This window comes from Arachis hypogaea, chromosome 15 (assembly GCF_003086295.3).
Source record: "Arachis hypogaea cultivar Tifrunner chromosome 15, arahy.Tifrunner.gnm2.J5K5, whole genome shotgun sequence".
Lineage (NCBI taxonomy): Eukaryota > Viridiplantae > Streptophyta > Magnoliopsida > Fabales > Fabaceae > Arachis > Arachis hypogaea.
In genome coordinates, this window is record NC_092050.1 from 74993134 (window position 1) to 75019103 (window position 25970).

The 25970-nt window shown below is 42.6% G+C and overlaps 1 protein-coding gene across 1 annotated transcript; it reads right to left on the bottom strand.

The window, feature by feature from the left end:
• Nucleotides 1–4534: 4534 nt before the first annotated feature.
• LOC112748432 (uncharacterized) lies at nucleotides 4535–7035 on the bottom strand. The gene is made up of 2 exons (XM_025796670.3): nucleotides 6712–7035; nucleotides 4535–6522 (listed from the first exon to the last, which is right to left on the bottom strand). The coding sequence occupies exons 1-2, from the start codon at nucleotides 6782–6784 to the stop codon at nucleotides 5867–5869; spliced, it is 729 nt and encodes a 242-aa protein (XP_025652455.1). The 5' UTR covers nucleotides 6785–7035; the 3' UTR covers nucleotides 4535–5866.
• Nucleotides 7036–25970: the final 18935 nt, after the last annotated feature.

The window sequence follows — 25970 nt, forward strand, 5'->3', positions numbered from 1 at the left end:
TCAAGATTTTTTAGGAATTTCTAGAATTTTTAGGTTTTTTACGGTTGTCTAGGGTTGTCATTATTGAGAGAAAGCTTCAATGTAAAGGAATTGGCATGCGTGAGGCTAGAAGCTTATAAGAATACTAGACTTTTTACAAAGACAAAGCCAAGATATTTTATTATCTTAACATCCGGAGAAAAAATTTCTCGGTTAGTGATGGAGTGTTGCTCTATGATTTAAGACATTGGTTGAGGCCGAGCAAATTGAGATCAAGATGGGACAGGCCATATAAGGTGAAAAAGGTCATGCCTTTTGGAATAATAGAATTGAACCACCTTCAAGCGGAACAACAACTTTCTTAGTCATTCGACTTCTGGTAAAACTTTACTACAAGCAACATCACAATAAGGAAGTTGAGGTGTTTTTCTTGAAAAATACAACCAAGGAGATGCATCGAAATTTATGGATGTCCAACTTAAGAACAATAAATTAACAAAAGTGTTAGGTGGAAGATATCTCATCATGGTAATATGGGCTTTTACAGTGTTTTTAAAATTTTTTAGGGTTTTTTATGATTTTCTAGAGTTTTTTAAAGGTTTCTCGGGTTTTATGGTTTTCTCGGGTTTTCTAGAGTTTTCTACGGTATTTTAGGGTTTTAAGGATTTTTTAGCATTTACTAGGACTTTTTTTATTTTCTAGAGTTTTTTTAGGGCTTTTTAGAGTTTTTTAGTGTTTTTTTAGAGTTTTTAAGATTTCTAGGATTTTTTAGGATTTACTAGGACTTTTTTGGATTTTCTAGAGTTTTTTTAGGACTTTTTAGAATTTTTTAGAGTTTTTAGGACTTTCTAGGATTTTTAGGATTTTTTAAGGCTTTCTAGGGTTTTTAGGGATTTTTAGGATTTTCTAGAATTTTTTAAGATTTTCTAGGATTGTTTGGGTTTTGTAGAATTTTTTAGAGGTTTCTAGAATTTTTTAGAGTTTTTAAGATTTTTAGGGTTTTCTCGAGTATTCTAGAGTTTTTTGGGTTTTTAGGGTTTACTAGGAATTTTTTGCGTTTTCTAGATTTTTTAGAGTTTTCTAGAATTTTTTAGGGTTTTTAAGGTTTTCTAGGGTTTTTCTAGAGTTTTTTAGGGTTTTCTGGGGTCTAGAATTTTTTTGGATTTTATAGAGTTTTTTAGTGTTTTCTAGTTTTTCAGGGTTTTTAGAATTTTCTAGGGCTTTAAAGGGTTTTTTAAGATTTTTTATTTTCTAGAATTTTTTAGAGTTTTTTAGGGTTTTCTAGGGTTTTTAGGAATTTTTAGGGTTTTAGGGTTTTTTTATGGTTTTTTATGATTTTCTACGGTTTTTTAGGGTTACTAGGATTTTTTTAGGTTTTCTAGAGTTTTTTACGGTTTTTTAGGGTTTTTAGGGTTTTCTTTAGTTTTCTAGGGTTTTAGGGCATTCTAGGATTTTTAGGATTTTTTTAGGATTTTCTAGAGTTTTCTAGAGTTTTTAGGGTTTTATACGGTTTAGGGTTTAGGGTTTAGGATTAACTATGATGTTTTTGGGTTTTCTAGAGTTTTTTAGAATTTTCTAGGGTTTTTAGGGTTTATTAGGGCTTTTCTAGGATTTTTAGGATTTTTTTAACATTTTCTAGGGTTTTCTAGAGTTTTTAGGGTTTTATACGGTTTAGGGTTTAGGGTTTAGGATTAACTATGATGTTTGGGTTTTCTAGAGTTTTTTAGAATTTTCTAGGGTTTTTAGGGTTTATTAGGGCTTTTTAGGATTTTTAGAATTTTTTAGAGTTTTTATGGTTTTCTAGGGTTTCTATGGTGTTTTAGGATTTACTAGAATTTTTTTGGGTTTTCTAGAATTTCTAGTTTTCTAGAATTTTTTTAGAGTTTTCTATGGTTTTTAGCTTTTTAGGGTTTTCTAGAGGTTTTTAGAGTTTTCTAGGGTTTCTTAGGATTTTTTAGGGTTTTTTAAGGTTTTTAGGATTTTTAGGGTTTTTTAGGGTATTCAAGAGTTTTTAGTGTTTTTAGGATTTTTTTAGCATTTACTAGGATTTTTAGGGTTTTTTTAGGGTTTTCTAGGGTTTTCTAAGTTTTTTTATAGATTTCTAGGGTTTTCTAGGATTCTTTTAAATTTTCTAGGCTTTTTTTGGATTTTCTAGAGTTTTTCAAGATTTTTTAGGGTTTTCTAGTTTTTTAAAGTTTTCTTGGATTTTTATGATTTCTAGGGTTTTTTATGGTTTTCTAGGATTTTTTAGAATTTTTTAGGTTTTCTAAGATTTTTTAGGATTTCTTTTTGTTTTCTAGCTTTTTTTTTATTCTTTAGCATTTTTCAGGGTTTTTTAGAAATTTCTAGAGTTTTTAGGGTTTTTTACGCTTGTTTAGGATTTTTTTAATTTTTCTAGGATTTTTAGGGTTTTTAGGATTATTTAGGGTTTTTTTATTATTTTTAGAATTTTCTAGGCTTTTTAGTGTTTTCTCGGAGTTTCTAGGATTTTTTTGAGGTTTTTTGGGTTTTTTTAGGAATTTTTAGAGTTTTTAGGGTTTTTTAAGGACCGTCTAGGAATTTTTAGAGTTTTTAAAATTTTCTATGATTTAGGGTTTAGGGTTTAGAGTTTTTAAAATTTTCTATGATTTTTATGGTTTTTTAGGATTTTGTGGGGTTTTTTATGATTTTTTTATGGTTTTTTATGGTTTTCTAGGATTCTCTAGAATTTTCTAGGATTTTTTTGGATTTTCTAAAGTTTTTTAGGCTTTTCTAGATTTTTTTAAGGGTTTTTTGGGATTTGTAGGATTTTTATGGTATTTTATGGTTTTTTATGGTTTTTTATGGGATATAATAGGATTTTTTTTCTAGAATTTTTTTAGAGTTTTCTAGAATTTTTTAGGGTTTTCTAGAGATTTAGGATTTTCTACGATTTTCGGGGATTTTTTTAGGATTTTTTAGGATATTTTAGATTTTTTTAGGGCTTTTTCTAGGGTTTTTAGAGTTTTAGGATTTTCTTCTATTTTTGGATTTTTTAAAGTTTTTTAAGATTTTCTAGAGTTTTCAGGGTTTTTTAGAAATTTCTAGGGTTTTTATGGTTTTTTAGAATTATTTAGGGATTTTGAGAGTTTTTTTAGGGTCTTCTATGGTTTTCTAGGTTTTTTATGGTTTTCTAGAATTTTTTCGAGTTTTCTAGGATTTTCTAGGGTTTTTATGGTATTTTAGGGTATTTTAGGGTTTTCTAGAATTTTTAGGGTTTTCTAGGATTTTTAGGAATTTTTAGGATTTACTAAGATTTTTTTTGTTTTCAAGATCTTTTTAGAGTTTTCTAGGATTTTTAGGGTTTTTTAGGGTTTCTCCATCTACGATTTTCTAGGGCTTTTTCTAGGATTTTCTAGAGTTTTTATGGTTTTCTCATATTTTTATGGTTTTCTTGGGTTTTTTAGGGTTTTCTAGGATTTTTAGGGTTTTCTAGGGTTTTTTAGAGTTTTTATGGTTTTCTTTTTCTCGGGTTTTCTAGGATTTTTTTTTATTTTCTAGAGTTTTTAGGTTTTTTCTAGGGTTTTCTCCATCTACGATTTTTTAGGGCTTTTCTAGGATTTTAGGGTATTTTATGGTTTTCTATAATTTTTAGGATTTTCTAGGGTTTTTAGGGTTTTTTAGGATTTACTAGGATTTTTTTTGTTTTCAAGATCTTTTTAGAGTTTTCTAGGATTTTTAGGGTTTTTTAGGGTTTTCTAGGGATTTTAGGTTTTTTCTAGGGTTTCTTAGGGTTATCTACGATTTTTTAGCACTTTTTCTAGGGTTTTTAGGATTTTTTAGGGTTTCTCGTTTTTATGGTTTTCTCGGGTTTTTATGGTTTTCTTGTATTTATCCGTTTTCTAGGATTTTAAGGGTTTTCTTGGATTTTTAAGGTTTTTTAGGATTTTATAGGATTTTTTTGTCTAGAGTTTTTAAGAGTTTTCTAGTATTTCTTAGGGCTTTTAGGTTTTTCTCGGGTTTTTAGCATTCTTTTAGGGTTTATAGGTTTTTAAGATTTTGTTAAAGTTTTCTCGTGTTTTATGGTTTTCTTGGATTTTTATGGTTTTTTAGGGTTTTTAGGATTTTTTAGGGTTTTTTAGGGTATTCTAGAGTTTTTAAAGTTTTCTCGAGTTTTATGGTTTTAGTTTTTATGGCTTTCTAGAATTTTTATGGTTTTTTAGAATTTTTTATGGTTTTCTAGTATTTTTATGATTTTTTGGGAATTTACCTTTTTTGGGTTTTCTAGTTTTTTTAGAATTTTTTAGGGTTTTTTAGGGTTTTTAGGATTTTTGTATGGTTTTTTTTTATGGTTTTTTAGGGATTTTTTAGGTTTTTTTTTATGGTTTCTTAGGGTTTTTAGGGTGAACGCGGATCGGATCAAAATTTTGCAATATTCGCAGTTTTAAGGTTTAAGGTTTTTTAGGGTGAACGCGGATCGGATCAAAATTTTTTTATGTTTACTCTTAAAAATAATATTAAACATATTTTTTTATTAAATAATAAATTAGAATAATACCAACATATATATGATAATTATTAGTTGAAATAAAATATAAAAAGAATAATTACTTATTATTTTTTTATTTTTGCGGATACGCGAATATGCGGATGCCAACACAAAATTCGCAATTCGATTCGATTAGTATGCAGATATCCGATCTGATCTGATCCGAAAGCTTTGCGGATCGGATCTATATCCACTGCAATTTTCATATCGAATTCGGATAAATACCGCAGATATGCGAATCGGATCCGATCCATGAATAGTGTTTCTAGAGTTATAAGAAACAAATTTACAGTGAATGAAAGATACATGTGACAATAAAATAAAGGGAAATAAAATACATATACCTGCTTGCTTGGAATTTTCTCGTACATAGGATGATGTCGAACCCATGGAATAGTCCGAAGAGGCCCAAGATTCTCTCCTACAGTGCTTCTTGCGCTATGATCTTCTCATCCGACTGGTTTGGGATGAAACCCTGCTGAAAGCTGCTCATTTCTGAAGGGCAATATGCTCTTCAAGTTCAAGCACGTCCATTTCTGTGGGTCCATTCCTGAGAGATGACTTCTCTGGAGAAATTTGCTTTTTGTTCAGAGTTTGCAATGAAGTTGTTGGCATGCAACTCCTTACCAATCAAAGGTTGCTCCACAGATCTGGTCCTTTTGCTTCCGATTTTACCTTTCCTTGAAAAGTTGAAAGATACAAAGAGTAAATAGGTGCACCTCCACAGAGCAGCAAATATAGCATTGATACGTGGAGTTATGTCAGTTGTTTCAGATCTCCTTTCATTCCTGGTGATTGCAGCATGAATTTTTTCAACTTTTGAGCCTAAACCCTAACAACTTGGTACTGATTAACCACAACATCCGGCACAATGGTCAAGTTGTAGGATTGCAACTGGGCCAAACTATGAATTTGTAGTCCTCTAACTTTGGATTCCACTCTGAGCTAAAACAATCGAATTTTGCTTTTTGCAAACTGGGTGAATTGATCAAAGTTGGCCCTTGCAAAATCTGAAAGTTGAGACGCTTCATAAGCCTCATACATGTATGATGAACCACCGGAGAATTGATGACTGAGATGGAGAGAACAGCAAATGAGAGGAGAATAATCAGACCAAAGCCAATTATTTCATAGAGAAGCGGCGCTTAGGGTTGGCTTCAATGGTTCCCTCTGCAGGACTTGGTTCATCAGAACTTTGGCTTTCCTTCCTCCATAACTGCCTCATCCGAAGAGACCTCCTCTGCTTCTTTCTGTGAAGCTTCTTCGGACTGAGAATCCTCAGAGAAGCTACCAGATATGATGATACTCTCACTGCAAAGTTCCGTCCTTGGTCTAGGTTTGTAATGAAGAGACTGCGGTCTAGGGAAGAGATAGTTTGTTTTAGGATCGTAAGGTGGCATCAAGAGGAGCTAAGATGGTTGCTGTAGACGAAGCTGGAGGTGGGGTAGGACTAAGCTTGATAGTTTCAAATGAAGGTTCTGTCTCAATTTTATCATCCTCTAGAACCAAAGGAACATTCAGATCATGTTCAGCCTCAAATGACAAATCAGTGTCATTATTTGGAACCAAAGGAACACTGATATCATGGACAGTTTCACTTTCATCACTCAAATCTTCCTCAGATGTCAAACTAGAGCGGCTACTAAGTGATTCCTCAAAATCTGGAACCCCATCAAATATAGAATCAGGTTTTCTCTCTTCTAGATCAAGGTGGTCTGATTGCAAGCCACCACATTCCAAGGGTTCTGCAAAAGTTACCTTGCGAACGTTGTTTTTGGCCTCTGCAGATGGAACAGAATCTGGAACTGGCCCATTCCTCTCAATCAGCACTTTTTTCCTCGGAGATTCAATAATCTTGCAGGAAGCAGAGATGGTCGGAGATATGAAATTCTTTGAGCCCTTCAAGCAAGCAGCTGGTGATCGAACCTTCCCGGGCTTCAATGTCTGATCTTTCCCATTTTCTTTGTCATCAACGTACCGCAAAGACCCCCCCCCCCCCTTTTCTCTGCCCGCAACACTGTTCCTTACCTGAAAATCTACAGGATACCAAAAGTCCAAAACCACAAATTGAAAATTAAGTAGTGAATCGGAAACCCTAAACTATTTTGACTTTTGAGAAAGCTAAAAATCTTTTGAACATAAATCTAAGCACATTTCAAACAACCAGTAATAAGTAAATAGGAGGGGAAAAAAATTAAAAGAGGGAAAGGAAAAAGGAAAGGAACCTGAAGGACTGTTGGCGGGAGTGTTGGGGAAAACGGATCTAGAACTAGTAGGGTTTGCGACTAGGGAGGGCATAGAGAATGGGTTTCCGGTAAAAACTCTTCCTCATAGGGTTGCTGATTTCTGAACTTCTTCTAGGGCTGGGCTAGGGTTTGAATTTGATGCCACTGATGGCAAGGACTTGTTGTTAGAAGGCATGGCCACGAATTGAGCAGGAACAGAATGATAGTGACGAAGAAGAAGGAGGAGGAAGATTTGAGAAATTCTGGACTGGGATATAATTTGTAACGTATATATTTTCCAAAGGAGAATTTAAATTTGAGTCTGGGAATTTAAACGGTCAACAAATCTTAACGGTTGGAATAAGCTAGCCGTTGGAGGAATAGAGGTGTTACGGTGGGTAACCGGAGATTAATGGGTTGGATGGCGTTGGTTGGCCCAAACGTATGAAGGAGGTGGCTTTCGAGTGGATTTGTTACTCGGTGCTCTCCTCCGTCCGACTTGTGCGTGTGAAAGAATGGGGAGTGGTACCTGCGAAGACACTCCGATGCCTAAGTTAGCAAGAGTGTGAGCAGGTTAGAGAATATTGGGACCTAGAGATACCTGAATGGTGTCAGTGTATTTATAGTGGTGAACCAATAACCACCGCTGAAGTAGTGCCACCTTTTTAGGTGGATAACCGTTCCCATATCTTAGGGAGGTTAAGATATGGCTCTATGAAATGGTTAGAGAGTTTCTAGGGGCAGTTACTCATTCGAATGAGTGTTATCTGCCAGCTAACCCTCGTGTCCGACTTCTTTGGAGCAGGTCGTGTTTAGTACCGACTTCTTGGGAGTAAGGCTGGTACTGGATGAAGGCCAACCCTTTGGGTTAGGCTTCTTTGCTTGGATCCTGGACCTTTATTATTGGGCCAGGGTATGAACAGTGCCCCTACTCGAACCCAATTTCTTTTTAGGATTTGGGTTCGAGTATTCAGCTCGGGGTCGTAGCCGATTTGTAAGAGGACCGACGTGATGATTTAAAAACCGACGTGATTTTTCGTGACCTTCTGATTCTGACAGTTACGTCTAATCAAGCGTCGTGTCCGTTAGGGGTGTGCATAGGGATTTAATGGCCTTGGTAACGGTGCATCTTCATTAATGATTGCCCCAATTTTACTATTATTCCCCTAACGTTCTTATAAATACTTTCCCTCTCTTTCGTTGTTTCGTTTCTGCGATCTTTCAAATTTCCCTTGCATTCGTTCGTGTTGCATTCTTGCGTTTTCGAAGGCTTTTGCTTCCAACCCTTATTTCCGGGTAAAGGTTAGTTCTTTAATATGCCCTTGTAGATAAATTTGATTTGCAGACTTTAGTTTCGCATCCTCCTCCCTTTAGAGACCGTGTTGGTGATTTTTCTTTTTCCCCTTGTAGGTTTTGTTACCCCCTTTTTTATAAAAAGAAATTGCTTCTGTAGATGCTCTCTCTCACTGGGTTGATGTCACGGTCTTAGGGGAGGAGCCCTCAGTCGATTCTGAATTCATTACCAACCTTCGCACTCATCATAGAATTTGTACTTCTGAGGATGACGAACCAAAATATGAATTGGTAGTCCCGGGTCCTGAAGACCGGGTTTGTTTTGGAAGAGTCAATGAGGCGGCCCCTCATTTTTTCTTTATGTATGAGTGCATGATCACCTGTTTGGGTGTTTTTCTTCCTTTTTCAAATTTTGAGATATCTGTTTTGCGTCACTGTCGAGTCGCTCCCACCCAGCTTCACCCCAACTCTTGAGGTTTTTTGAAAATTTATCAATTCATTAGCCAGGCTTTAGAGTTCCCGACTTCTTTAAAGATTTTTTTCCATCTTTTTCATATGACAAAACCCTTCAGTGGGCTAAACAATAAACAACAGTGGGTGTCGTTCCGAGCCATACAAGGTCGGAGAATCTTCACCCTTTTTGACGAATCCTTTCACGACTTCAAGAACTACTTTTTCAAAGTGCAAGTTGTAGAGGGTCACCACCCCTTTTTTCTGGATGATGATTCTTCTCCCCGATTTCCTTTATATTGGCTGGAGGCCTCCCCCTGCGAGAAATATGGTCTGGATGACCTAAATGAGGTAGAAGCAGCCATTGTGGAGTTCCTCCGAGAAGTGTGGGGGAGGGCCCCATACTTGGACACAAAAAAGTTTCTCCAGGGGTCTCCGACCTTTGTCCAGGCACAGCTAGGTAGCTTTTATTTGTTTGCTAGATTTCCGACTTGTCTTATCCGACTTGTCTAATCTATCATTTGTTGCTTTTTTCAGAGATGGTAAAGGCAAACGCTCAGGAATCTTACCAAAGGGTCCAGGAGGCTAAAGCAAGGTCTCGCGCCAGGACTGGTGGCGCCAGGGCAGTTATCTCTCCTCCTCCTCCTCCTCGGAATGTTGGGACTCCCTCTCAGCCCATTGTAATTTCTTCTTCAACTTTCTCTCAGCCACCCCCTGCTCGACCTTCTTCTGAACCAGATAATAAGAAGCGCAAGACCTTAGAGTCTGGCTCTTCTGGTGAGGCGAAGGCGGATGCTCTTGCATTCGTCCGAAAGAACATCTATCCCAACGTTCGCATAAACATGGATGATGTTTCTGTTCGGCGCCACCTTACCACTCTGGTTGAGGAGAGCCTGAAGGCGGCGGGGGTTTGTGGCAAACTCTTGGATATTTTCGAGAAGGCCCCTCTCAGCTCTTTAGGTATGACCTCGAGGGTCGAAGAGCTGGAAGGAAGGCTTCTCATATATCAGGAGCATGAGGGGAAGCTGAAGGAGGAAGTCGCCAAGCTGAGGGAGGAGAGAGATAATCTCCGGGAGAGTGGGAGGAAGTTGCAAGCCCAATGCAACATGGAGGTGGATTTGAGGAAGGCAGCGCAAGCCAGCTACAACAGTTTATTTGATGATCTTGTGTCTGTAAAGAATGACTTGCTGAATGCCCGGAAGGCCTATACCGAGTTAGAGGACTCTATTGCAGATGGTGCTGATGAGGCTTGGAGGGTTTTTAAGGAGCAGGTCGGAGTCATTGCTCCTGACTTGGACCTTTCTCCTTTGGACCCTGATAAGATTGTTATTGATGGTGCCATCGTGGATCCTCCTGTCCCCATGGTGGAGTCCGAGTCCGATTTGAAGACTCGGGGGCAGAGGATCATAGAGTCCCCTCCTCGCTCTAAGGACGCTCCGGGTTCTTCTACTGCTCCTCCGACTTCCTCTCCAGCCCTTGCTCCTGGCGTTCCTTCCGACTCTGCTGGTGGTGCTCCTTCTATTCCTCTTGCTAAGAAGTGATTTTGGCTATTGGGCCCGGCCTGTGGGCCCCTCTTTTTAAACTCTTTTATATTTATTTGTTGATGTTTGCAACAATTTTTTGGCCTTTTAGGGCCGTAAACAAAACAAATTTTCGATACCCTTTTTAATAAGGGTTTAATTTAGCGTTTAAATAAATGCTCTTTTTTGGATAAGGGTTTTGAGTTACCTTATGCGCGCATGCTTTCCTATTCGTGGTTCTTTTGACTTTTTGATCTTTTCTGGAAAAAACCTTTTCTTTTTGGGGCTTGCCTGCTTTTCTGAATCTTTTTTGATCTTCAAGGCAGCCTTATAACTTTTTCTTAGTTTTTCTTATCTCTTTTTGTTATTCCTAGTACTCAATTTTGTTTCTGTTACAGTGGGTAACCGGAGATTAATGGGCTGGATGGCGTTGGTTGGCCCAAACGTATGAAGGAGGTGGCTTTCGAGTAGATTTGCTACTCGGTGCTCCTCCGTCCGACTTGTGCGTGTGAAAGAATGGGGGGTGGTACCTGCGAAGACACTCTGATGCCTAAGTTAGCAAGAGTGTGAGCAGGTTAGAGAATATTGGGACCTAGAGATACCTAAATGGTGTCAGTGTATTTATAGTGGTGAACCAATAACCACCGCTGAAGTAGTGCCACCTTTTTAGGTGGATAACCGTTCCCATATCTTAGGGAGGTTAAGATATGGCTCTATGAAGTGGTTAGAGAGTTTCTAGGGGCAGTTACTCATTCGAATGAGTATTATCTGCCAGCTAACCCTCGTGTCCGACTTCTTTGGAGCAGGTCGTGTTTAGTACCGACTTCTTGGGATGAAGGCTGGTACTGGATGAAGGCCAACCCTTTGGGTTGGGCCTCTTTGCTTGGATCCTGGACCTTTATTATTGGGCCAGGGTATGAACAGTGCCCCTACTCGAGCCCAATTTCTTTTTAGGATTTGGGTTCAAGTATTCAGCTTGGGGTCGTAGCCGATTTGTAAGAGGACCGACGTGATGGTTTAAAAACCGACGTGATTTTTCGTGACCTTTTGGTTCTGACAGTTACGTCTAATCAAGCGTCGTGTCCGTTAGGGGTGTGCGTAGGGATTTAATGGCCTTGGTAACGGTGCATCTTCATTAATGATTGCCCCAATTTTACCATTATGCCCCTAACGTTCTTATAAATACTTTCCCTCTCTTTCGTTGTTTCGTTTCTGCGATCTTTCAAATTTCCCTTGCATTCGTTCGTGCTGCATTCTTGCGTTTTCGAAGGCTTTTGCTTCCAACCCTTATTTTCGGATAAAGGTTAGTTCTTTAATATGCCCTTGTAGATAAATTTGATTTGCAGACTTTAGTTTCGCATCCTCCTCCCTTTAGAGACCGTGTTGGTGATTTTTCTTTTCCCCTTGTAGGTTTTGTTACCCCCTTTTTATAAAAAGAAATGGCTTCTGTAGATGCTCTCTCTCACTGGGTTGATGTCACGGTCTTAGGGGAGGAGCCCTCAGTCGATTCTGAATTCATTACCAACCTTCGCACTCATCACAGAATTTGTACTTCTGAGGATGACGAACCAAAATATGAATTGGTAGTCCCGGGTCCTGAAGACCGGGTTTGTTTTGGAAGAGTCAATGAGGCGGCCCCTCATTTTTTTTTAAGTATGAGTGCATGATCACCCGTTTGGGTGTTTTTCTTCCTTTTTCAAATTTTGAGATATCTGTTTTGCGTCACTGTCGAGTCGCTCCCACCCAGCTTCACCCCAACTCTTGGGGTTTTTTGAAAATTTATCAATTCATTAGCCAGGCTTTAGAGTTCCCGACTTCTTTAAAGATTTTTTTCCATCTTTTTCATATGACAAAACCCTTCAGTGGGCTAAAAAATAAACAACAGTGGGTGTCGTTCCGAGCTATACAAGGTCGGAGAATCTTCACCCTTTTTGACGAATCCTTTCACGACTTCAAGAACTACTTTTTCAAAGTGCAAGCTGTAGAGGGTCACCACCCCTTTTTCCTGGATGATGATTCTTCTCCCCGATTTCCTTTATATTGGCTGGAGGCCTCCCCCTGCGAGAAATATGGTCTGCTTGACCTAAATGAGGTAGAAGCAGCCATTGTGGGGTTCCTCCGAGAAGTGTGGGGGAGGGCCCCATACTTGGACACAAAAAAGTTTCTCCAGGGGTCTTCGACCTTTGTCCAGGCACAGCTAGGTAGCTTTTATTTGTTTGCTAGATTTCCGACTTGTCTTATCCGACTTGTCTAATCTATCATTTGTTGCTTTTTTCAGAGATGGTAAAGGCAAACGCTCAGGAATCTTACCAAAGGGTCCAGGAGGCTAAAGCAAGGTCTCGCGCCAGAACTGGTGGCGCCAGGGCAGTTATCTCTCCTCCTCCTCCTCCTCGGAATGTTGGGACTCCCTCTCAGCCCATTGTAATTTCTTCTTCAACTTTCTCTCAGCCACCCCCCCTGCTCGACCTTCTTCTGAACCAGATAATAAAAAGCGCAAGACCTTAGAGGCTGGCTCTTCTGGTGAGGCGAAGGCGGATGCTCTTGCATTCGTCCGAAAGAACATCTATCCCAACGTTTGCATAAACATGGATGATGTTTCTGTTCGGCGCCACCTTACCACTCTGGTTGAGGAGAGCCTGAAGGCGGCGGGGGTTTGTGGCAAACTCTTGGATATTCTCGAGAAGGCCCCCTCTCAGCTCTTTAGGGATGACCTCGAGGGTCGAAGAGCTGGAAGGAAGGCTTCTCATATATCAGAAGCATGAGGGGAAGTTGAAGGAGGAAGTCGCCAAGCTGAGGGAGGAGAGGGATAATCTCCGGGAGAGTGGGAGGAAGTTGCAAGCCCAATGCAACATGGAGGTGGATTTGAGGAAGGCAGCGCAAGCCAGCTACAACATTTTATTTGATGATCTTGTGTCTGTAAAGAATGACTTGCTGAATGCCCGGAAGGCCTATACCGAGTTAGAGGACTCTATTGCAGATGGTGCTGATGAGGCTTGGAGGGTTTTTAAGGAGCAGGTCGGAGTCATTGCTCCTGACTTGGACCTTTCTCCTTTGGACCCTGATAAGATTGTTATTGATGGTGCCATCGTGGATCCTCCTGTCCCCGTGGTGGAGTCCGAGTCCGATTTGAAGACTCCGGGGCAGAGGATCATAGAGTCCCCTCCTCGCTCTAAGGACGCTCCGGGTTCTTCTACTGCTCCTCCGACTTCCTCTCCAGCCCTTGCTTCTGGCGTTCCTTCCGACTCTGCTGGTGGTGCTCCTTCTATTCCTCTTGCTAAGAAGTGATTTTGGCTATTGGGGCCCGGCCTGTGGGCCCCTCTTTTTAAACTCTTTTATATTTATTTGTTGATGTTTGCAACAATTTTTTTGGCCTTTTAGGGCCGTAAACAAAACAAATTTTCGATACCCTTTTTAATAAGGGTTTAATTTAGCGTTTAAATAAATGCCCTTTTTTGGATAAGGGTTTTGAGTTACCTTATGCGCGCATGCTTTCCTATTCGTGGTTCTTTTGACTTTTTGATCTTTTCTGGAAAAAACCTTTTCTTTGGGGCTTGCCTGCTTTTCTGAATCTTTTTTGATCTTCAAGGCAGTCTTATAACTTTTTCTTAGTTTTTCCTATCTCTTTTTGTTATTCCTAGTACTCAATTTTGTTTCATTGAGTTTTTCGTGACTTAGGCTACTTTTGCGATTCATTTTAATTTTACTCGGCTTCGCTTTCCGACTTATGAGTCGGACTGCTCCCGAGTTTATCATGATCGACTTCTATAGCATCTTTACGCCGACTTGTACCTCGTCGTTTTATCCTGACGACCATCTAGGTCGGTTCATGGGATTTTCACGTTTTGTCGAGCTTAAATCGGCGCGTTTCGTAGAAAGAGAATAAAAAGGGAATTTAAAAGAGATATTTAAAATGAAAGAGATCTTTATTAATTGAGGAGGTACCTTATTGCTACTAAGGGCTTTTGATAATTTATTTTCCCTTAGCCCCTACTATGATGCCTCGTTAAAAACCCTTCTCCAGAAAAAACCCTTTAATTTTGGGAAAAAATCATGAAGTTAGGAAAAGAGTACATCAGGGAGTAGGGTTCGCTTTTTAGCTGTAGTACCTTTTCATATTAAAAGCATGCCATTATCTTGGTAACTCGTTGCCGTCAAAGTTGGTTACCCTATAATAGCCTTTTCCTAAGACCTCGTTGATCTTGTATGGTCCTTTCCAATTTTCAGCGAGCTTTCCTTCCCCAGATTTGTTGACTCCAATGTCGTTTCTGATTAAGACCAAGTCGTCTGGGGTGAAACTCCTTCGAATGACTTTTTTGTTGTATCTGGTAGTCATCCTTTGCTTCAACGCTGCTTCTCTTATCTGTGCTTCTTCTCGGGCTTCGGGGAGCAAGTCAAGCTCTTCTTTGTGCCCCTGTATATTTCCGATCTCGTCGTGGAAAATCACTCTTGGACTTTGCTCATTAACCTCTATTGGGATCATGGCCTCTACACCATAAACTAGTCGGAAGGGTGTTTCTCCAGTGGCGGATTGGGGGGTTGTTCTGTAAGCCCATAGTACTTGTGAGAGCTCTTCTGCCCAAGCTCCTTTTGCATCTTGTAATCTTTTCTTCAGTCTTGCTAGTATGACTTTATTGGCTGCCTCGGCTTGCCCATTGGCTTGTGGGTGTTCCACTGAGGTGAACTGGTGTTTGATGTTCATACTGGCTACTAGGCTTCTAAAGGTGGAGTCGGTGAACTGGGTTCCGTTATCTGTGGTAATGGAATAAGGTATCCCATACCTTGTGATTATATTTTTGTAGAGGAACCTCCGACTTCTTTGTGCAGTGATGGTGGCCAGTGGTTCTGCTTCTATCCACTTTGTGAAATAATCTATTCCCACTATTAGGTACTTGACTTGTCCTGGCGCCTGGGGAAAAGGACCTAACAAATCCATTCCCCATTTTGCAAAGGGCCATGGAGAGGTGATACTAATGAGCTCCTCTGGGGGGCCACGTGGAAATTTGCATGCATTTGACATGGTTGGCACCTTTTCACAAAGTCTGTGGCATCTTTTTGCAAGGTTGGCCAGTAGAATCCAGCTCGGATCACCTTTCTGGGTAATGACCTTGCTCCGAGATGGTTCCCGCAGATTCCACTATGTACCTCCTCTAATACCTCGGTGGTTCTTGAGGTCGGTACACACTTTAACAATGGTGTTGATATCCCCCTTCTATAGAGAATATTTTTCACCAAGGTATAGTGTTGGGCTTCCCTTCGAATTTTCTTTGCCTCTTTTTCCTCTTTGGGGAGGATGCCGAATTTCAGAAATTAGACTAAGGGGTTCATCCATCCGAGGTTCAATCCGACCACTTCGAAGACTTCTTGTTTGTCTTCTATTTTTACCACTGAGGGTTCCTGGAGAGTTTCTTGGATCAGGCTTCTGTTATTTCCTCCTGGCTTGGTACTTGCTAACTTGGATAGGGCGTCTGCTCTGCTATTTAGGTCCCGAGTTATGTGCGTGACCTTGGTTTCTGCAAAGCGCCCAAGGTGTTCCAGAGTTTTTTCCAAGTATCTCTTCATATTTGGGTCTTTTGCCTGATACTCTCCACTTATTTGGGAGGTCACCACTTGAGAGTCACTGTATATCATCACCTTCGTAGCACCGACTTCTTCTGCCAGCTTCAATCCTGCAATCAAGGCTTCATATTCTTCCTGATTATTTGAAGCTGGGAATTCAAACTTGAGGGAAACCTCTATCTGGGTTCCCCTTTCGTCTACCAATATTATGCCTGCGCCGCTTCCTGTTTTGTTGGAGGATCCATCTACATAGAGTTCCCATGTAGTTGGTTTATCCTCTTGATCTCCTGCATATTCTGCAATGAAGTCGGCGAGGCACTGGGCTTTAATCGTCGTCCGAGTTTCGTACTTCAAGTCGAACTCGGAGAGCTCTATTGCCCATTGAACCATTCTTCCTGCAACATCCGTCTTTTGGAGGATTTGCTTCATGGGTTGGTTCGTGCGGACTCTTATTGTGTGAGCTTGAAAGTAAGGTCGTAGCCTTCGTGAGGCTACTACTAAGGAGTAGGCAAACTTCTCTAGTTTATGGTACCTTAGCTCAGGGCCTTGCAGAACTTTACTGATGAAGTATACTGGGTGCTGACCGGCCTTGTCTTCTCTTATCAGGGCGGATGAGATGACCTTGTCTGCTACAGATAAGTATAGTACAAGGTCTTCTCCAGCCATAGGTCGGGTCAAAATAGGAGGCTGGCTCAAAAATTTTTTGAACTCCTGGAACGCCTCCTCACATTCAGGAGTCCATTCAAACTGGTGTCCCTTTCTCAGCAGGGAGAACAGTGGAAGGGATCTTAGTGCTGATCCTGCCAAAAATTTGGAGAGAGCTGCTAGCCGGCCATTCAGCTGTTGAACCTCTCTCAAACAAGTCGGGCTTTTCATTTCCAGGATAGCTCTACACTTGTCGGGATTGGCTTCGATTCCTCTTTGTGTTTGCATGAATCCTAGAAATTTTCCTGCCTCCACTGCGAAGGCGCACTTTGCAGGATTTAGTCTCATCCCGTGCAACCTTATGGTGTCAAAGACTTGTGAAAGGTCAGACAAGAGGTCGACTTCTTTCTTGGTCTTTACCAGCATATCGTCGACGTACACTTCCATTAAGCTCCCTAGGTGAGGGGCAAACACCTTATTCATCAGCCTCTGATATGTGGCCCCTGCATTTTTCGATCCAAATGGCATGACCACGTAGCAAAAGTTAGCTCTAGGCGTGATGAATGATGTTTTTTCCTGGTCTGGTTCATACATCGGGATTTGGTTATACCCCGAGTAGGCGTCCATGAACGACAAGTATTGATACCCCGAGCTAGAGTCTACTAGGGCGTCAATGCTTGGTAGTGGATAAGGGTCCTTGGGACATGCCTTATTTAAGTCGGTATAGTCGACGCACATTCTCCATTTGCCGTTTTGTTTTTTGACTAGCACTACATTGGCTAGCCATGTTGGATACTTGACTTCTCTGATGAAACCGGCTTCTAGGAGCGCTTGTACTTGCTCCTCTACTATTAGAGCTCGCTCTGGACCGAGCTTGCGTCTTCTTTGTTGTACAGGTCGAGATCCCGAGTAGACCGAGAGCTTGTGGGACATGAGCTCGGGATCTTTCCCAGGCATGTCGGAGGCCTTCCAGGCGAAGAGATCGGAATTATCTCTTAGGAGCTTAGTCAACTCTTGTCTTAGGGTTTCCCCCAGGTTGGTTCCTATGTGAGTGTTTTTTCCTTCCTCTTCTCCGACCTGAATCTCCTCGGTTTTTCCTCCGAGTCGTGGTCGCAGCTCTTCTTTAATCCTTGCTCCACCGAGCTCTATTGTGTGAACTTCTTTGCCTTTTCCTCTCAGGTTTAGGCTTTCATTGTAGCATTTTCTTGCCAACTTCTGATCTCCCCTCACCGTTGCTATCCCCGCTGAGGTCGGAAATTTCATGCAGAGGTGGAGTGTCGATACCACCACTCCGAGTCGATTAAGGGTAGCTCTGCCGATTAAAGCATTATAGGCCGACCCCACGTCGATGACTATGAAGTCTATACTCAGAGTCTTTGATTTTTCCCCCTTTCCAAAGGTGGTGTGGAGGGGCAAAAATCCTAGTGGCTTTATTGGCGCGTCGCCTAATCCGTACAAGGTGTCGGGGTAGGCTCTTAACTCTTTCTCATCTAACCCTAGTTTGTCGAAAGCGGGCTTAAAGAGGATGTCCGCTGAGCTTCCTTGGTCTACTAGTGTTCTGTGGAGATGGGCATTTGCCAGGATCATGGTAATTACTACTGGGTCGTCGTGCCCAGGGATTATTCCTCGCCCATCTTCCTTTGTGAATGAAATGGTTGGAAGGTCGGATGACCCCTCTCCGACCTGGTAAACTCTCTTGAGATGTCTTTTATGAGAAGATTTTGTGAGTCCCCCTCCCGCAAACCCTCCTGAGATCATATGGATATGTCTCTCCGGAGTTTGTGGTGGTGGGTCTCTTCTATCCACGTCATCTCGCTTTCTTTTTCCATGATTGTCCGACCTTTCTATAAGATATCTGTCAAGCCGACCTTCTCTGGCCAGCTTTTCTATCACATTTTTAAGGTTGTAACAGTCATTTGTGGAGTGCCCATATATCTTATGGTACTCACAGTAATCACCGCGGCTCCCCCCTCTTTTATTTTTAATGGGCCTGGGAGGGGGCAGCCTTTCGGTATTGCAAATTTCTCTGTATACATCCACTACAGGAACTTTCAGTGGAGTATAAGAGTGATATTTTCTTAGCCTATCGAGGCCGAGTTCTTCCTTCTTCTTAGCTTCCCTCTCCCTCTCTTTCGTTGAGGGAGGGTGACCAGGTCGCCAACTCGGGTCTCTTAGCCTAGCATTTTCTTCCATGTTGATGTACTTTTCAGCTCTTTCCTGTACATCACTTAAAGAGGCGGGGTGTCTTTTTGATATGGACTGTGAGAAGGGACCTTCTCTAAGACCATTGACTAGCCCCATGATGACTGCCTCGGTAGGCAGGTCTTGAATCTCCAAACATGCTTTGTTGAACCTTTCCATATAGGCCCGTAAGGACTCCCCGACCTCCTGTTTTATTCCCAGGAGACTTGGTGCATGTTTTACTTTGTCTTGGAGAACCTCATCAAGAACTTCCTTGAGAGGTCTTCGAAGCTGGTGACAGATCTCGGGGGGAGACTGTCGAACCACTTCATTGCTGCTTTTGACAAAGTCGTCGGAAAGGCTTTGCATCTCGTAGCGTCAGAAGCGTCAGCCAGATACATTCGACTTTTAAAGTTGCTCAGATGATGCTTTGGATCAGTGGTTCCGTCGTAGAGGTCCATATCGGGGCTTCTAAAGTTTCTCGAAACTTTTGCCCTCATTATGTCCTCACTAAAAGGATCTTTCTCCCCTAAGGGCGAATCTTCTCTACCGTCGTGGGAGTTCTGACCTTTGAGGGAGGATTCTAACTTTAAGAGTTTTCTTTCTAACTCTTTTCGTCGCTCCATTTCCTCTTTTAGGTTCTTTTCGGTTTCCTTTTGTCGTTCCCGTTCCTGTTCTAGCTGCTCGAGGCGACTGTGGACTAATCCCATGAGCTCAATTGCGTGGATGGTCCTTCTTTTTCTGATTCGCGCCCCTCTGAGGAATTTACCTTCGGGTTTTTGATTCCGGAGGTACCTTCCCTGTGTTGATCATTGGCTTCCTGGTGAAGGGTCTGGTCTGCCTCATTGTTTCCAGTGTTCAGATTCTCTTGCTCAGAATCCGTCTCCACATGACCCTCTTCAGGGGATCTATCCGCCATTACTGGTTGATCTCTCGGGTCCCCGGCAACGGCGCCAATGTTACGGTGGGTAACCGGAGATTAATGGGCTGGATGGCGTTGGTTGGCCCAAACGTATGAAGGAGGTGGCTTTCGAGTGGATTTGCTACTCGGTGCTCCTCCGTCCGACTTGTGCGTGTTAATGGGGGGTGGTACCTGCGAAGATACTCCGATGCCTAAGTTAGCAAGAGTGTGAGCAGGTTAAAGAATATTGGGACCTAGAGATACCTGAATGGTGTCAGTGTATTTATAGTGGTGAACCAATAACCACTGCTGAAGTAGTGCCACCTTTTTAGGTGGATAACCGTTCCCATATCTTAGGGAGGTTAAGATATGGCTCTATGAAGTGGTTAGAGAGTTTCTAGGGGCAGTTACTCATTCGAATGAGTGTTATCTGCCAGCTAACCCTCGTGTCCGACTTCTTTGGAGCAGGTCGTGTTTAGTACCGACTTCTTGGGATGAAGGCTGGTACTGGATGAAGGCCAACCCTTTGGGTTGGGCCTCTTTGCTTGGATCCTGGACCTTTATTATTGGGCCAGGGTATGAACAGTTTCATTGAGTTTTTCGTGACTTAGGCTACTTTTGCGATTCATTTTAATTTTACTCGGCTTCGCTTTCCGACTTATGAGTCGGACTGCTCCCGAGTTTATCATGATCGACTTCTATAGCCTCTTTACGCCGACTTGTACATCGTCGTTTTATCCTGACGACCATCTAGGTCGGTTCATGGGATTTTCACGTTTTGTCGAGCTTAAATCGGCGCGTTTCGTAGAAAGAGAATAAAAAGGGAATTTAAAAGAGATATTTAAAATGAAAGAGATCTTTATTAATTGAGGAGGTACCTTATTGCTACTAAGGGCTTTTGATAATTTATTTTCCCTTAGCCCCTACTATGATGCCTCGTTAAAAACCCTTCTCCAGAAAAAATCCTTTAATTTTGGGAAAAAATCATGAAGTTGGGAAAAGAGTACATCAGGGAGTAGGGTTCGCTTTTTAGCTGTAGTACCTTTTCATATTACAAGCATGCCATGATCTTGGTAACTCGTTGCCGTCAAAGTCGGTTACCCTATAATAGCCTTTTCCTAAGACCTCGTTGATCTTGTATGGTCCTTTCCAATTTGCAGCGAGCTTTCCTTCCCCAGATTTGTTGACTCCAATGTCGTTTCTGATTAAGACCAAGTCGTCTGGGGTGAAACTCCTTCGAATGACTTTTTTGTTGTATCTGGTAGTCATCCTTTGCTTCAACGCTGCTTCTCTTATCTGTGCTTCTTCTCGGGCTTCGGGGAGCAAGTCGAGCTCTTCTTTGTGCCCCTGTATATTTCCGATCTCGTCGTGGAAAATCACTATTGGACTTTGCTCATTAACCTCTATTGGGATCATGGCCTCTACGCCATAAACTAGTCGGAAGGGTGTTTCTCCAGTGGCGGATTGGGGGGTTGTTCTGTAAGCCCATAGTACTTGTGGGAGCTCTTCTGCCCAAGCTCCTTTTGCATCTTGTAATCTTTTCTTCAGCCCTGCTAGTATGACTTTGTTGGCTGCCTCGGCTTGCCCATTGGCTTGTGGGTGTTCCACTGAGGTGAACTGGTGTTTGATGTTCATACTGGCTACTAGGCTTCTAAAGGTGGAGTCGGTGAACTGGGTTCCGTTATCTGTGGTAATGGAATAAGGTATCCCATACCTTGTGATTATATTTTTGTAGAGGAACCTCCGACTTCTTTGTGCAATGATGGTGGCCAGTGGTTCTGCTTCTATCCACTTTGTGAAATAATCTATTCCCACTATTAGGTACTTGACTTGTCCTGGCGCCTGGGGAAAAGGACCTAACAAATCCATTCTCCATTTTGCAAAGGGCCATGGAGAGGTGATACTAATGAGCTCCTCTGGGGGGGCCACGTGGAAATTTGCATGCATTTGACATGGTTGGCACTTTTTCACAAAGTCTGTGGCATCTTTCTGCAAGGTTGGCCAGTAGAATCCAGCTCGGATCACCTTTCTGGCTAATGACCTTGCTCCGAGATGGTTCCCGCAGATTCCACTATGTACCTCCTCTAATACCTCAGTGGTTCTTGAGGTCGGTACACACTTTAACAATGGTGTTGATATCCCCCTTCTATAGAGAATATTTTTCACCAAGGTATAGTGTTGGGCTTCCCTTCGAATTTTCTTTGCCTCTTTTTCCTCTTTGGGGAGGATGTCGAATTTCAGAAATTCGACTAAGGGGTTCATCCATCCGAGGTTCAATCCGACCATTTCGAAGACTTCTTGTTTGTCTTCTATTTTTACCACTGAGGGTTCCTAGAGAGTTTCTTGGATCAGGCTTCTGTTATTTCCTTCTGGCTTGGTACTTGCTAACTTGGATAGGGCGTCTGCTCTGCTATTTAGGTCCCGAGTTATGTGCGTGACCTTGGTTTCTGCAAAGCTCCCAAGGTGTTCCAGAGTTTTTTCCAAGTATCTCTTCATATTTGGGTCTTTTGCCTGATACTCTCCACTTATTTGGGAGGTCACCACTTGAGAGTCACTGTATATCATCACCTTCGTAGCACCGACTTCTTCTGCCAGCTTCAATCCTGCAATCAAGGCTTCATATTCTGCCTGATTATTGGAAGCTGGGAATTCAAACTTGAGGGAAACCTCTATCTGGGTTCCCCTTTCGTCTACCAATATTATGCCTGCGCCGCTTCCTGTTTTGTTGGAGGATCCATCTACATAGAGTTCCCATGTAGTTGGTTTATCCTCTTTGATCTCCTACATATTCTGCAATGAAGTCGGCGAGGCACTGGGCTTTAATCGTCGTCCGAGTTTCGTACTTCAAGTCGAACTCGGAGAGCTCTATTGCCCATTGAACCATTCTTCCTGCAACATCCGTCTTTTGGAGGATTTGCTTCATGGGTTGGTTCGTGCGGACTCTTATTGTGTGAGCTTGAAAGTAAGGCCGTAGCCTTCTTGAGGCTACTACTAAGGAGTAGGCAAACTTCTCTAGTTTATGGTACCTTAGCTCAGGGCCTTGCAGAACTTTACTGATGAAGTATACTGGGTGCTGACCGGCCTTGTCTTCTCTTATCAGGGCGGATGAGATGGCCTTGTCTGCTACAGATAAGTATAGTACAAGGTCTTCTCCAGCCATAGGTCGGGTCAAAATAGGAGGCTGGCTCAAAAACTTTTTGAACTCCTGGAACGCCTCCTCACATTCAGGAGTCCATTCAAACTGGTGTCCCTTTCTCAGCAGGGAGAACAGTGGAAGGGATCTTAGTGCTGATCCTGCCAAAAATCTGGAGAGAGCTGCTAGCCGGCCATTCAGCTGTTGGACCTCTCTCAAACAAGTCGGGTTTTTCATTTCCAGGATAGCTCTACACTTGTCGGGATTGGCTTCGATTCCTCTTTGTGTTAGCATGAATCCTAGAAATTTTTCTGCCTCCACCGCGAAGGCGCACTTTGCAGGATTTAGTCTCATCCCGTGCAACCTTATGGTGTCAAAGACTTGTGAAAGGTCAGACAAGAGGTCGACTATTTTCTTGGTCTTTCCCAGCATATCGTCGACGTACACTTCCATTAAGCTCCCTAGGTGAGGGGCAAACACCTTATTCATCAGCATCTAATATGTGGCCCCTGCATTTTTCAATCCAAATGGCATGATCACGTAGCAAAAGTTAGCTCTGGGCGTGATGAATGATGTTTTTTCCTGGTCTAGTTCATACATCGGGATTTGGTTATACCCCGAGTAGGCGTCCATGAACGACAAGTATTGATACCCCGAGCTAGAGTCTACTAGGGCGTCAATGCTTGGTAGTGGATAAGGGTCCTTGGGACATGCCTTATTTAAGTCGGTATAGTCGACGCACATTCTCCATTTGCCATTTTGTTTTTTGACTAGCACTACATTGGCTAGCCATGTTGGATACTTGACTTCTCTGATGAAACCGGCTTCTAGGAGCGCTTGTACTTGCTCCTCTACTATTAGAGCTCGCTCTGGGCCGAGCTTGCGTCTTCTTTGTTGTACAGGTCGAGATCCCGAGTAGACCGAGAGCTTGTGGGACATGAGCTCGGGATCTATCCCAGGCATGTCGGAGGCCTTCCAGGCGAAGAGATCGGAATTATCTCTTAGGAGCTTAGTCAACTCTTGTCTTAGGGTTTCCCCCAGGTTGGTTCCTATGTGAGTGTTTTTTCCTTCCTCTTCTCCGACCTGAATCTCCTCGGTTTTTCCTCCGGGTCGTGGTCGTAGCTCTTCTTTAATCCTTGCTCCACCGAGCTCTATTGTGTGAACTTCTTTGCCTTTTCCTCTCAGGTTTAGGCTTTCATTGTAGCATTTCCTTGCCAACTTCTGATCTCCCCTCACCGTTGCTATCCCCGCTGAGGTCGGGAATTTCATGCAGAGGTGGGGTGTCGATACCACCGCTCCGAGTCGATTAAGGGTAGCTCTGTCGATTAAAGCATTATAGGCCGACCCCACGTCGATGACTATGAAGTCTATACTCAGAGTCTTTGATTTTTCCCCCTTTCCAAAGGTGGTGTGGAGGGGCAAAAATCCTAGTGGCTTTATTGGCGCGTCGCCTAATCCGTACAAGGTGTCGGGGTAGGCTCTTAACTCTTTCTCATCTAACCCTAGTTTGTCGAAAGCGGGCTTAAAGAGGATGTTCGCTGAGCTTCCTTGGTCTACTAGTGTTCTGTGGAGATGGGCATTTGCCAGGATCATGGTAATTACTACTGGGTCGTCGTGCCCAGGGATTATTCCTCGCCCATCTTCCTTTGTGAATGAAATGGTTGGAAGGTCGGATGACCCCTCTCCGACCTGGTAAACTCTCTTGAGATGTCTTTTACGAGAAGATTTTGTGAGTCCCCCTCCCGCAAACCCTCCTGAGATCATATGGATATGTCTCTCCGGAGTTTGTGGTGGTGGGTCTCTTCTATCCACGTCATCTCGCTTTCTTTTTCCATGATTGTCCGACCTTTCTATGAGATATCTGTCAAGCCGACCTTCTCTGGCCAGCTTTTCTATCACATTTTTAAGGTCGTAACAGTCGTTTGTGGAGTGCCCATATATCTTATGGTACTCACAGTAATCACCGCGGCTCCCCCTCTTTTATTTTTAATGGGCCTGGGAGGGGGCAGCCTTTCGGTATTGCAAATTTCTCTGTATACATCCACTACAGGAACTTTCAGTGGAGTATAAGAGTGATATTTTCTTGGCCTATCAAGGCCGAGTTCTTCCTTCTTCTTAGCTTCCCTCTCCCTCTCTTTCGTTGAGGGAGGGTGACCAGGTCGCTAACTCGGGTCTCTTAGCCTAGCATTTTCTTCCATGTTGATGTACTTTTCAGCTCTTTCCTGTACATCACTTAAAGAGGCGGGGTGTCTTTTTGATATGGACTGTGAGAAGGGACCTTCTCTAAGACCATTGACAAACCTCATGATGACTGCCTCGGTAGGCAGGTCTTGAATCTCCAAACATGCTTTGTTGAACCTTTCCATATAGGCCCGTAAGGACTCCCCGACCTCCTGTTTTATTCCCAGGAGACTTGGTGCATGTTTTACTTTGTCTTTCTGGATGGAGAACCTCATCAAGAACTTCCTTGAGAGGTCTTCGAAGCTGGTGATAGATCTCGGGGGGAGACTGTCGAACCACTTCATTGTTGCTTTTGACAAAGTCGTCGGAAAGGCTTTGCATCTCGTAGCGTCAGAAGCGTCAGCCAGATACATCCGACTTTTAAAGTTGCTCAGATGATGCTTTGGATCAGTGGTTCCGTCGTAGAGGTCCATATCGGGGCTTCTAAAGTTTCTCGGAACTTTTGCCCTCATTATGTCCTCGCTAAAAGGATCTTTCTCCCCTAAGGGCGAATCTTCTCTACCGTCGTGGGAGTTCTGACCTTTGAGGGAGGATTCTAACTTTAAGAGTTTTCTTTCTAACTCTTTTTGTCGCTCCATTTCCTCTTTTAGGTTCTTTTCGGTTTCCTTTTGTCGTTCCCGTTCCTGTTCTAGCTGCTCGAGGCGACTGTGGACTAATCCCATGAGCTCAATTGCGTGGGATGGTCCTTCTTTTTCTGATTCGCGCCCCTCTGAGGAATTTACCTTCGGATTTTTTATTCCGGAGGTGCCTTCCCTGTGTTGATCATTGGCTTCCTGGTGAAGGGTCTGGTCTGCCTCATTGTTTCCAGTGTTCAGATTCTCTTGCTCAGAATCCGTCTCCACATGACCCTCTTCAGGGGATCTATCCGCCATTACTGGTTGATCTCTCGGGTCCCCGGCAACGGCGCCAATGTTACGGTGGGTAACCGGATATTAATGGGCTGGATGGCGTTGGTTGGCCCAAACGTATGAAGGAGGTGGCTTTCGAGTGGATTTGCTACTCGGTGCTCCTCCGTCCGACTTGTGCGTGTGAAAGAATGGGGGGTGGTACCTGCGAAGACACTCCGATGCCTAAGTTAGCAAGAGTGTAAGCAGGTTAGAGAATATTGGGACCTAGAGATACCTGAATGGTGTCAGTGTATTTATAGTGGTGAACCAATAACCACCGCTGAAGTAGTGCCACCTTTTTAGGTGGATAACCGTTCCCATATCTTAGGGAGGTTAAGATATGGCTCTATGAAGTGGTTAGAGAGTTTCTAGGGGCAGTTACTCATTCGAATGAGTGTTATCTGCCAGCTAACCCTCGTGTCCGACTTCTTTGGAGCAGGTCGTGTTTAGTA

Excerpts from the sequence above, each read along its gene's own strand:
- LOC112748432 (XM_025796670.3), bottom strand. The coding sequence starts at position 6,784 with ATGCCCTCCCTAGTCGCAAACCCTACTAGTTCTAGATCCGTTTTCCCC. Across the intron at positions 6,523-6,711 it reads TCCCGCCAACAGTCCTTCAG|ATTTTCAGGTAAGGAACAGT; the intron begins GTTCCTTTCCTT and ends GGTATCCTGTAG.